The sequence below is a fragment of the Plectropomus leopardus genome, chromosome 19 (genome assembly GCF_026936395.1).
Source record: "Plectropomus leopardus strain MGB_pleo_1.0 chromosome 19, ASM2693639v1, whole genome shotgun sequence".
In the NCBI taxonomy this organism is placed as follows: domain Eukaryota; kingdom Metazoa; phylum Chordata; class Actinopteri; order Perciformes; family Serranidae; genus Plectropomus; species Plectropomus leopardus.
In genome coordinates, this window is record NC_142194.1 from 18,397,428 (window position 1) to 18,410,268 (window position 12,841).

The 12,841-nt window shown below is 40.0% G+C and overlaps 2 protein-coding genes across 4 annotated transcripts in view; one reads left to right on the forward strand and one right to left on the reverse strand.

Annotated features, from left to right (window-relative positions):
- Positions 1–9,486, forward strand: part of rhbdl1 (rhomboid, veinlet-like 1 (Drosophila)) — an 80,368-nt gene extending 70,882 nt beyond the window's left edge. For all 3 annotated transcript variants that reach the window (XM_088069901.1, XM_042508643.2, XM_088069900.1), the window contains one exon: positions 1,613–9,486. In XM_088069901.1, coding sequence (XP_087926027.1) covers positions 1,613–1,884 — 272 coding nt within the window. In that variant the 3' untranslated portion in view covers positions 1,885–9,486. The remainder of the gene's footprint in view (positions 1–1,612) is intronic.
- A 466-nt stretch (positions 9,487–9,952) lies between these two features.
- LOC121958567 (uncharacterized) lies at positions 9,953–12,810 on the reverse strand. Its single transcript, XM_042507579.2, has 5 exons — positions 12,678–12,810; positions 11,682–11,775; positions 11,335–11,494; positions 10,927–11,079; positions 9,953–10,225 (listed from the first exon to the last, which is right to left on the reverse strand). Exons 1-5 carry the CDS (start codon positions 12,797–12,799, stop codon positions 10,050–10,052), a joined length of 705 nt encoding a protein of 234 aa, XP_042363513.1. The 5' UTR covers positions 12,800–12,810; the 3' UTR covers positions 9,953–10,049.
- Positions 12,811–12,841: the final 31 nt, after the last annotated feature.

Consider the following 12,841-nt stretch of genomic DNA (forward strand, 5'->3'; position numbering starts at 1 on the left):
ATTCTGGGCCCGATCTTACACCCAGCGTATAGAGACAGAGCGCTTTCAAGTCCCACCAGAAGAAGAGGAAGACAGTTTACCGCTCTCCATTGACTTTGTATAGTGTGAAGATGTCTCTTTGTCTTTAACATCTGCTACCAAACAACACAAAAATACCCATAAGCTGCTTTGTGGTGGGATGCACAACTAATATGATAAATAATCCATAAGTAAATTTTTATAAGATGCTGAGCCAAAATACTGAACTTTCAAGCAATAACACATAAGGCATCAGCAGGTAATCATGAGAAACCTGGGGGATCCTGACTCTTATATGCCGATGAGCAGCAAGGATTTTGCTAATTTGACCAAGCAAACTGTAGAGGTTGATGCTAAGTTATGTAATTACTATTTTCAATCTTTGTTAGCTCAACTGATGATCTTACCTGGTGATTTGATGAAATAGTTGTAAATATTGAAGTGGCCATTCACTTGGATCATTTCTCCAGGATGAGTGAGGTAAGGAGAAGGGAAACTTAAATATACCAACAATATTGAGTTTGTCAATGTAACTTCTCTGGTAGAGATTGGTTGCTAAAATAATCATTTGACATGCTGGTGTCTAATGTTTTTAGCTAGCTACAGGCACTTTGTCAGCATTTAAGCCCTTGGTTGCATACTGTGGCAATGATAGTTGTCCCTCACATTGGGAGTGGTTTTCAGAGTTTGACTTGCGCAGCACAAATGTCATGCTAGTTTCAGACTGAGACAATTGTCATTTTAAGAGGCAGCGCCATCGTTGTCTAAGCAAAAAACTCACTTGCGCCCATTTGTGCTCCCATGGGTGTGTATGTCTTAAAATGAGGTGTGGTCGATGCATCGTTAGCACATTGCTTTTCTAAGGCAGCAGGAAGTTATTGCGCCATTAACCAACTAAAACGTGCTGTGAAGTCAGCATGTCTCGTTATGTGCACATTATTTAGATGGTAAGATACGCTCACATAGGCGAGTTCACAATGCCCGTACACTGCCTGTCACTCACAGGGACACGCAGTTGGGCTACGGCTGGGTGAAGTAAGTCATCTTTAATGAGGGAAAAATGAATAGCTGCACAGCCGCTGTCCGACTCCACATTAAGAGAGACGCTGTGCACATTTATGCAAAAGGAGCAGCGCAACATTGTTGCTTATTTCAGAAGCTAAGGGTTTAGTTCTGTTTCCTTTGGCAATTTTATAACTACCGTTTTCAGTTTTGCTGCTTAAAATGCCCCACGATATTTGGCATTACTGCTCTTATTGCATTACTCTTAACAGAAAACCACTCACTTCTCCAACTCGCCAAAACTTTGTGTGTGTCAGGTGCAGGCGCATCTGGCTTTTAAAGGAAATGGGAGATGATACTCTGATCGGTTGAATTCATGTTACAGCCAGAACACACCTTTTAAGTGATTAAGGAATTAAATATAACCCCTTTGCCTCCTGGGCCTTTTTTTAACCCATATGATGCATCGTTAAACCAGGAAAAGAGTAGTTTGAAAGGCCCTAACTGTACTTTTGCTATACTCTTTAGACCTTATGTTATAGATCATTTAAACAGGGCCGTCTGTCTTTGATCTCTCCTCTGTCCTCCACAGTGAGTTCGGAGGTGGGTCGTGCAGTCTGGCTCCGCTTCTCACCACCGCTGCCCTCCTCGGGGCCCCAGCCTAGCTTCATGGCACACCTGTCAGGAGCGGTGGTCGGTATCAGCATGGGGCTGCTGATTCTGCGCAGCTACGAGGAGAGTCTGCAGAAACAGTGCTCCTGGTGGGTCATTGTCTTCTCCTTCATCACCTTCCTCCTCTTCGCCATCTTCTGGAACATCTTTGCGTATGAGCTGCTGGAGGTGGAGATAAAGCTTCCTCCCTGATGAAGGCCCCCGCCCCCCCCTCCCACAGGCCCTCGTCCTCCACATACACACTGACTCCAACCACGCTCCAAACAAAGGCTCCCCTTTGACCATAGTTAACTTTCCCATCACCTCTCAAGTTAGACCCAAATGAAATGATATGAAATCATTCGAAACGAAAATCGACCAAGAATCCTTTTTTTACAGATACTTTGCAAATCAAAGAAATATGTCTCTTTTATTAAAGAGGGATTACAGTAGCAACAAGTACAGGTGAAAGTTCCTCAGATCCATTTTGAGGAGCATTTTATCTTTTTATACGTTGAAATCTCATCCACATTACCAGCACTAACCTTTGAGTGAGCATTTAGCCGTTGGGCTCTTTATTTCAGAGGTTTTCTGAAAAGCTTTTTTCATCGGTCGTTCTTTGAGTGCATCTTTCATACGTGTGAGGAAGAATCTGAGTTGATGACGCGTTCTTGCGGTGAAAAGGAATGGGAATTAAAGGGAACAGTAGGGGTGTGCTGTGAAGTTCAGTGATCAGCTGCAAAGATGCCCCTTAAACTAATAGGGTTTATGCTTGAAGGCACTTAAGCAGAGTAGACACCTGAATCTGAGTCCTTTGACTATGCTGCAAATCAGAGCTGCAGCAGCTTTAAATGAATATTTAAAGAAGAATTTCAGGAAGAACACGTTTAATTTTCGGGACAGCAATAAATGAATAAAATACAGAAGCACCAATGAAATAAAATTGCTGATATGAGTTTTTGATTCCACAGCCCTGCTGTAACTCACAGGGGTCACTGTGGCGGTTTGGATAACTGCAAGCACACAAAACATAAAACAATAAGATCATGTTCTTCAATTTGAGCTCCAGCCTGATTATAAGAAATAATCAGAATTAATTTTTCCTGAGTGCAAATTGGCTTCCCACAGAAGTTGCAGGAAGAATGAAGGAAAAACGTTTTAAATATTTTAGGAAAGTTTTATGTGGATTCTGTCATCTTAAAGAAATACCTTAATGTTCGAGGCAACACCGTCATTTTCACTTCATGGGGTCTTTAAAAATTAGAAGACATGCATTTTTTTGTTATTTATGTTATTTTCATGACATGATACCTACACTGTGGATACAGAAACATAGTTCACACAACACAGACAAGATGTGAAGATGGGAAATGAAAGCGTGACAGGAGAGAAAAAGAAAAAAAAAGAATAGGTTGTGAGAAAATGACAGCTTAAGTTTTGTGGATGGTCATCACTTAAGCGAGTGAACTCCTGTTGCTGTGTCAAACTAACCACCGACTTGCTAGGCGCACCGTGTAAAATATGCCATGTCATGCTCTGTGGCTCTCAGCGAGACAAGGACACACACACACACACACACACACTTCTCCTCTTTGTCTGTGAGAGCAGCCGCTGCCTGATTCTGTAGGTGGACAAACAGAAGAGGAATACACTTACATGTACACACACATACTCACACACACACTCACACACATATTGGCCTCTGCCTGTTCTCGCTCTGACAGACTGAACTGGGGAGGGCACGGATGTGTCATCATCTGACCTCTGACCTTCGTGTCCCAGAGGGCATTGGGGTCTCTCTGTCGGGCCCAGTCTATACCTCAGTTTCTCATTCTTAGGGACTGTATACTTTTGTAAAGGAATGTACCTATAAAGAAAAAAAACAGTGTTATTAAGTTGTCCCCATTTTTCATTTGATAGTGGATGTGTATATTGTATGTTCATAACCAAGAGTATATTTATTTGTATTTTTTTTCCTCTTTGAGGGGGAAAAGAGAAAAGTTTCAAATGGTGCAACATAAATGCTATGATTGTTGTTCTTCTGATAACTCCTGTATGGCTTTGAAAAATAGTCTTTGAGGCAGAATCCCCTGGTTTGTTAGATGACCACGACGACTCAAGCTCACTTGATTTTATAAATCTTCAGTGCTTTACAAAATAAGCCATAGAAAGAACTAATTTGAGAGGGTAAAAGAAGAGGAAAAAAAGAAGTTTGTTGGTTTGAAACCTGCTGGTTGGTAGCTTCAGTGAAACTTATTTTTGTCTGTGTGAACTTAATTTCTTCATTGTGAATATTCAACAGGTGAGGTGAAAGAAGACAAACTGTGTGACAACAGTACAAGCCTGTGAAACTCTGCTGGACTGTTTGAGGTATTTTCATGTAGCGAGACACATTTTCAGAACTTGTTTCGCCAGCTTGTTTATAGTCAGTGCAGCTTAATTTTTTTCAAGTGCCCGCGTCTCCAAACTCTCCCCTGCAGCGCTGCCGACACCTCGCTGCAGCTCTTCTTTTTGCAAAATAACAAATTATGGACAGAGCTTCTGTCATACATAATCTCCGGAGTGATTCAAGCTTTTTTGGAAAGCTGAAGCGAGGATAGCAATTACATTTACTCATGCCACGTTCCATTTTTCAGTCTTTCAATCAATAATTCATTTGAATGTCCACTGGCTGCCTGGGGAAAAAATGTTATGCATTTGCCAGTTTTGATAGTTGGCCATAAATGCAGTCCTCAGCATTTGCTTCCACATGAAACTGTCAGTACTAACAGAAGACTCAGTGTTAAATGAGGAAATCTGTATGATATAGCCAAAACAAGCCATTTTCAGATGCATTTAAAAAAAGAAAACATCAGCCAGTATATGGTAATAATACATCCTTGATGGAAACTTATGTATACTAGGGAATATTATTGCTTGGGATAGCAAAGATACATGGATGAATAATGCATACATATCCTGTTAGCCTATAATGAAGATAAAGAGTATGCCTGAGAGGAGGTTAATGTGCCTCTTTAACTGAAGATTCATAGGAACCCAAAAGGGTTGTAAAAAGGGCTAGTAAATGGCTATGTTTTCGTTGAACACATTAACTGTGAATATTACCCCTTCTGGAAGTACATGCAGGACTAAAATCGAAGGCTTGTGAATTCTAGTTGCCCCTTAAAAGATACTCTACTCGTGACATGTCCAGTGTTTCATTTAATTAAAGGTCCAGTGTGTAGGATTTTGTGGGAAATTTTGGCAGTATAATATGATAAGTGTGTTTTCTTTAGCGTATAATCACCTAAAAAAAAAAACATTGTGTTTTCGTTACTTTAGAATGAACCATTTTTTCCTACATACGGAGCAGATCCTCTTCCATGGTGTTCGCCATGCTGCACCATCATGTTTATACCATGGCCCAGAACGGACAAACTAAATGCTGGCTATAGTTAGGGCCACTTGCATTTTCGCGTCATAGTTAGCAGCCCGTAAGTGTTTACAAGCGTCAGTGAAACACTGAGTTTCAGTCCATCCAGGAGTTCATGTTTTTTTGTGATTGCTGTGGTCTGAAATGCGTGATTTTATTGCAGCTTTTCTAAAACATTGCGATGAAAGTTGCAGTGTTTGTGGGGATTATTTGCAATGAAATTTTGGTGGCAAATGAAAATGCAAACAAGATGCTGTCTCGCATTCAGAGGCTATCATAATTATCATGGAGTGTTTCCTTCAGGATTAGAATCAGTGATGGTGGGTTAGGTAGGTATGGGGGCTATTGCTGGATATCAGATGTTGCTGCCATTCAAAACGTTGCTGAAGGACCAGCTCCGTAAGCCGCTCCTGCTCCTGTTCCTGTTCTCTCTGCCGGGCGAGCATGAGCTAACACAGCAGAAATAACATTTGACACAAGCTTTTAAATGGTGCCAGCAATCACACACTGATATGACAGTTATCCGTTTTGAATAGTTGAATTTGCAGTGAAGTGGCAGTAATTGGATGAAATTGCTAGGTTGCACAGAATTCACAAGAACTGGGGCTCTAAGCTGGTGCAGCGGGCATCCCACGTACAAAGGCTATGTCCTTGCCGCAGAGGCCACAGATTCGAGTCTGACCTCAGCCCTTTGCTGCATGTCATCCCCTCTCTCTCTGTCTCTCTTTCTCTCTCTCTCTCTTTCTCTCTCTCCTTTTCATGTCATATCTGTCCTGTCAAGTAAAGGCAAAAAAGCCACAAAAATATTCTAAAATTTAAAAAAAAAGATTCATTTGCTGAATTATTGTTATTTTGTACTATCACAACATCCTGGAGGGGCTGGATTTTTGTGTGAAAAAGCACATTGGATCTCAAAACTTTTTGCAGCATTTTGCTACGATTTCTGGACTAAACGACACGTATCCTTGAAACGGTGTGCAACGGGCCTTTAGGTATATTTTCTCCTGTTTGTTGGGTGTGTCAGATGTGTTACAAAATCAGCAGCGATGTGTATATAAATACATGTCCTGTATGTCTTGTACTTAAATGCTTTGTTTACATTTTACACTTGCTTTGGCACAGAGTGTTCAGCTCACCACTGTTTCTGTTTAAATAAACATTTTGCTATGTTTTGGGGGGCTGAATGTAGCCCAGGTCTGTTGGTTTTGCAGAGGAAGAGACCTCTGTGGATAATTTGGCTCCTGGAATAAACTTCCTGAACAATGAACACTGAAGAAATTCTAACTGGGAGAAGTTTCAGCTGGTGGCAATCTGCAATCCTCACCGCTAGATGCCACTTAATCCCCCTAAATGTTACACACTGGACCTATTAGTATCTTGTAAAGACTTGTTGACAATAGCATCACAAACAGAGAAGAAAAGCAGTGAATGTTTCTTAAATAACGAGGTGGAAGGGCAACGTTTTCAGGAGTAGTTTATTTACTTCTCTGTAAGCCAAATCTGAACCTGAGCCAAGCACAGCACCAACACACCTTCAAAAAAAAGAAAAAAGAGTCACCTCCTGTCTGACAAAAGCCGTCTCCAGCTCTCAGACAGCATCTTAAAGGAGACGTGATCGAGACTTGACTCGCATCCTCTGGCTTGACAGCATGTGACGGCTTTTTGGTTTGTGAGGGATGGCAGGACAGCAGAAACAGCAGAATCAACAGTGTTGGCACTCTTCATAAAGCAGCGTACGTGCTCTCCAATCCCGTCGTGCTCGTGTCACAACACCTCCAGTGTCAGGATGATGCATGGCTGTTACGGGGATACACCAGAGAGCTCAAAGCTAGACCGTAAACAGGATATCTTCCTTTAATAAGTGGATCTGACAGGCTGCATGATGTTAATTTAATTGCTGTCTTTTGAGTGACACATTTGTTTTCAGCAGTGTGAGGAAGGCACAGTGAGGGATGGCATGAGCTGAATAGGAACCGACTATCAGTAACATGTGATCCATCATCTTTGGGTAATCCACGGTCCCCCTCCCCCCGTTTGATTGGTTTCAGTCACGACTGCGGTGCAAGATGATGTTAAAAGGTCAGTGCCAACTTGTCTGAGCCTCATTCACACCTTCTTGATGTGACTGCACACAAAATACTGTTTATTTCTGCACTCGTCTGATTCAAATATGCAGCATACTTGACATTTCTCTGCTGTTTCTTATTTCTTCTTCCTGTATTTTCTCATTTTTGGGCATTTTTTTGCACTTATTACTGACATGTTGGCATGTGCCATATTCTCTACTGCCATTAACATTCTTTGATGCTTTTTTATCTCCCTATGCCAATCCATTGTGCTGTTATGCCCAATGCCTTGTTATCATATATGCGCCCAAGACTAAGCACAGGGCAGAAAGGCTGCTTTACTGTCAGCTGTTACTCAACATGATCATGCACAGAATCCATAGGAGAGAGAAGCCGCAGTGCAAACAACTGAAGCTGTTATTATATCCAGTAGCTGCTCCAAACTGCTGCTCGCCAACAAGCCAGCCAGGTTGCCTTTTCTTAGTGTTTATTGCTACTTTGATATATATGGGTAACTCTCACTGCAGGACTGTGCAGGTAAAGCAGGCTACTGTAGCTCCAGAGATTGAATTACAACAGCAGTACATACGCTCTCAGTGTAAATGTATGTATGTAAACGTGTGAAGGTGTTGAAACCTGAAATGCTGGTTTACAGACATTTGGCTTTAGTTCTCTGATTATCCTGTAAGTGATAAAAATGTGCAAAACAGTCAGAATTTATATTAAAGGTGCAGTTTGTAGGATTCATTTGTCAGAAATTGAATAGAATGTTTACTACTTCAACAGCGTGGCAGTTTCATCATGGCAAAATGTGGTCCTGGTGGCACCGATTGTAGTGGAAACTACCACAGAAGCTGTTTTGATTACTTTGTCAGGTGTTCATTGATCTGTGTAAACTGATTCTGCATATGGGGCGAGATTATGGTTTTGGAAGTGTTCTGGTTACGTTTGAAATGCAGTTTAACAGTCCATGTAAAGAAGCAGAACGCATCAGTTGAAATGCAGTATTGAACTAAGTGGGGACCTCTGAGCTTGAAAAATGAACACAGTGCAGAGGCCAAAAACTGCACTTAATCAAATGACCACTTGAGGCTGGCTAAAAAAGTAGAGTAAATCTTCGTAGATCCCCATTTTAAAATGTTCAACTTTACAGAAGAAATAAACATGTTCACAGCCTGGTACAAAAAACGGTTTTGGTCTCTAGAGCTAATTTCAACAGTCATTACGATTGTATGGAGGTAAAAAAGGCAGAACTTTCGGCATATTTGATGGTGGGGCTGCTTGAGTGACAGGCGGTCTACAAGGTGTTGCTACTGTTTGCTGCAGTCTGTGATTCAGATCCACCCTGTGCTCCTCCACAACGCCACCCTTTCATGCAAATATGTTCACTTTTTTTTTGGTGCCAAAAGTGAATATATTTAAATATATTCACTTTTGGCACCAAAAAAACAAGATGGGGACAGCCCAAGTGCCAAACTCGAGGCTTTAAAATGACAGTCGGTAACCCAATGGGTGACGTCACTAAATCCTATATACTGCACCTTTAATTAGTTGGTAAAATAGAGCAACATAAACTGGATGGGACAGTGCAGACTGAACATGCATTTCTAAATCCCAGTGCCACAATACGGTGGATAGCTAAATAGCTATCAGTTATACAGTATTGAACTTTAAAGATCAGTGATCAATGGGTTTTTTTTGTCTGCCATAGCTAGAAACAAGCATAATAAGAGTTTGTCTGTAACAGCATTTAGGGTTTCTTTCTGGAGACAAGAGTATATTTTCCGGTTTGTAACAGAGAACATCGTTTAAGTCTTGGTTTCCCGCTTTCTAGGTACAAATTCTTTTCATGTTCACAAAAACTGCCTGAGCCATTGGAGGTCATGCAAATATCAGCAGGTGGTTTCTTAAAATGAGTCGTCTCCCTCTGAAGGTTTAGAATTTAAAAAAAAAAAGTCATATTTGTGCTGCTGTGGTAGTTTTCATGAGCTGCTTACTTGTATCGATAAAAAAAAATGGTGCCAAGCTTACAAGGTTCAATCTCTGAAATCAGACAAGAGGTTGAACCAACACAGCGTTTACAAAAAGAAAAAGCAGAAGAAGCTATTTTTCTCTTGGTCATGAGGAAACTAAAGGAAAAACTAAATTTACATATGGATAATTTATATCAAAGTCCTCATTAATTATTTCACAATCTATTGTACTTTTTAAATGTTCTGAACGGAACCATTTTATATTGTATATATATGAATATATTTTGTTTTATTTTGTACTGTTCATTGTACTTTGCTTTAATTTAGAAACAATATAAATAAAGAATAATACTGTGGCAACACCCTATTGCTTTTTTAGTGTATTTAAGCACAAAGTTGTTATCAGTGAGCTGCAACAATTAATGGATTAGTGATATTTTATGTGTTTTTGAGTAGAAATCACAAAAAATGACTGGTTTTAGGTTCTCAAATGTATTTATTTTATTGTATTTTTAGTTCTTTATCATAGTGAACTGATTATTTTTGGAGTGTTAATCGATTAAATAATCGGTAGATTCTCTGATAACTTAACAACCCTGATTATCATCATTCTGGAGTCCAGGTGAAGACAGATTTTGAGACTTTTAGCTTGCAGGTGTACGACTCAGTTACATGTTATCAAATTTCTTTATTGTTGCAGCAAAAAACTATCATTAGGTCACATTTGCTCACATTAAAGCATAACTAATCTTGGAAATGTGATTGGGGCTTTTATATAACGTTTTTAAACCTTAACACATAAGTACTAAAAAAACAGAACATGCTCAGTATACTCTCTGATAAAAAGGCTTTATTATATTGTAAAAATACAAAAAAAACACCACATATTAAAGCATATTTAATGTCAAAAATACTGTGCAATATTTTCTATCTTGTTTTGAGCTTCTTCGTTGGTCTCTGGTCAGCGTCGGAGCACTTTTCCGCCACACTGCCGGCCTTCACATCAACGTCCTTTAGAAGTGGGAGCTGCTGCTGTTTGGCTGTGGTAAACGCCCACAAACACAGCTCCAGTCTGTGGGGCGTCCAGTCCTGCTGGGGATCCACTGAGGACGAGAGGGGAGGCCGGGCATCAGAATCAAAGTAAAGTTCATGAGGCTTTTTTGTTAAAACACTGATCAAAAGAAAAAAACCTTTTAATATCAAAGTGATGTAAAATAATTAAAAGTAGAAAATGCAAAATACATCAAAGGGTCTTTTTCAATTAAAAAGAGTAAAAAATAAAAAAAAAGGCTGCATTAAGCTCCCTTTGATTCAGTGTTGTGGAACAATAACATGAAATCTTTCACTTTTTATACACTTTTTAAAGGTATAATTAAAATGTATTAAACAGGAGATTAAAAGTAAGTAAGTTTTTTTGCTTTCCTTTTCCTTTCTTTCTTTTGTTCTTATTTTCAGGTAATTTTCTTGTACTTCTTACTAAGTTCTTGCAAATTTGGGGGTCACTTCTTTCATTGCTCATTGCCCTCCCATGTTTTTGAAAGAAATCAAGCAGATTTGCTCAGGTTTCAAAGGGTTAAAGAGATAAACAGAAACATGATTTGATTTAAAAGAACGATGCTGTTTTCCTTGAGTTTGTCTCAGACATGAGGTGCACCAAAACTGAGTGCTGCTTCTCCATGTTTTGTTTCGATCCTGGAGACATTAAGCATGTTCTTGACAAACTAATAGTATTTTCTTTAGTAGTCGTATCATATTTTGTGTACAGATGCACCCACCAGCCTTGTATCCTTTATCATTAGCTCACCTTTGTTTAGTTTTTCAGTGCACTCGACCATCTTGCCCAGGTAGAGAGTGTAGTGTTTGGCTGTGTACTGGATGGGCTTCAGTCCCGGTACACTCTCCATGGCTTCGTCTGACATGAATGCAGCCTGTTCTGGAGCTCCTGCCGCCAACACAGCTGGAACCAAATGGACAGTCAGCCCCAAGCCAAGCTGAGTGCAGCCATGAGGTGAATACAAACTATTTAAACAGAGAGCAGGGAGTCCCCGCCGCTCAATCCTACAGTGTATACTTACTGAGAAGGCTTTCACTTTGTGTTTTAACAGCATCACACAGACATTTCATCAATATGAATACTTAAGCTTTTATCTGTTTGCTTGAAAGCAGGTTCAATACAGCGTCTTCAGAGACAGAGTGGAGACGATGTGCTGACCTGAAGCGGTGGCCGGGCCGACTCCTTTCAGGGAGCTGAGCTCTGCGATCGCTGCTTGCACATCAGGCAGGAGGCTGAAGGCCTTTCTGGAACATTTCTCAACGGTGTCCTCACTGTTGGACGCCACCAGCTGCTGCAGCCTCGGCCTGAACTTCCCTCTCTGCAGAAAAGCACACGGGGCCACTCAAGGACACAGCTGAGCGCTGTTAGCCTGTTATTGGCTCTTCATAACTATACTAAATGTTTAAAGGAGTATTTACTGACTGAGACAAATCTTTTGTTATGGGATTATTATGATTCTATTATTTTTCGATTATTCGATTATTATGAGTCTAGATACTACTTACAGTGAGCTTCCACTCCATCAGCTTCACCAGCTCTGACTGAGTGACAAATTTGTCAGGTCGACTTGAAATGAGGGTAGGCAGCTCCTCTTGGTACCTGACCACAGATGCACAAAGGTTAACATCAGTTACCTTTACTTTTATACTCAAAGTGAAGGTCGACTAAGGTCATGCAACGCATTTCATATACAGGAATAACTATAGATATACTTTGTTATATTTTCAGTCATAAAAAAAGCTGTTAGCCTATTTTAAAAGCACATCAAAATTAAGGATGGGACAAGGATGAGGATGTTTTTATTTGTTTGTTTTGGTCTCGTCTGTCTCTTATTATACTGTCTTCCATATTGTAATTTTTTGACACTCCATTACTTAATTAATTCACTCATTTATATTAAGGGTGTTTACATGTGTGTGTGAAGTGCTGATTGTCAGGACAGTATCTTATCTTGGCCTTGATCAGCACGTGGAGTTTTCTCAGTTGCCGCGGAAACGAATTAAGGTTAAACCTTTGAAACCTGAGCAAATAGGGTTTTTTTTCTTTTGGAAACATGATGGGAAGACAGTGAGAAATTTAGCAAAAATTAGCAAGACAGAAGTAAAAAAATTGCAGAAATATTTCCTGAAAATGACCAAAAACATAAAAGTTAAAAAGAAAAGGACGATGAAATTTAAAATATATTTATAAATATAGTTTTCTGAGCATTTTCCCCTATTTGACAAAATAATTTAATTCTCTAAAAATAAATTAACAATTTGTAAATCATTTTCTTGTCTCCATGTGTTACACATTGCCCGCCTCCCCATGTTTTTTAAATAAATTTAACCAAACTTTTAATCAAAAGGTCAAGAATGACAGTGCTACTTAGATCAAGACGTGAGTGGCTCAAAGAAAATCAGTCATATAACATAATGAAAGCCAGCACAATGAGCTGATTACCTGCACAGTGTGAAATGCAGTCTCATGAGTGATTTTGCTATAAGAAAAAAAGGATTTACCACTGTTCAAGGTTCAGCAGTTTTCCGGGTTTCTTGCCTTTGGATCTGGCTTCCACTACATCCCAGTATTTCCCGTACACACCCCTCCATGTGGCTGGATCCTCACAGGCAAACAGAGACATGGCAGCAGAGAGCTCTCACCAGCACCTGTAAACAAACAAACC

Excerpts from the sequence above, each read along its gene's own strand:
- LOC121958567 (XM_042507579.2), bottom strand. The coding sequence starts at position 12,799 with ATGTCTCTGTTTGCCTGTGAGGATCCAGCCACATGGAGGGGTGTGTAC. Across the intron at positions 11,080-11,334 it reads CGGCCCGGCCACCGCTTCAG|CTGTGTTGGCGGCAGGAGCT; the intron begins GTCAGCACATCG and ends ATTTGGTTCCAG. Across the intron at positions 10,226-10,926 it reads CACTGAAAAACTAAACAAAG|TGGATCCCCAGCAGGACTGG; the intron begins GTGAGCTAATGA and ends TCTCGTCCTCAG.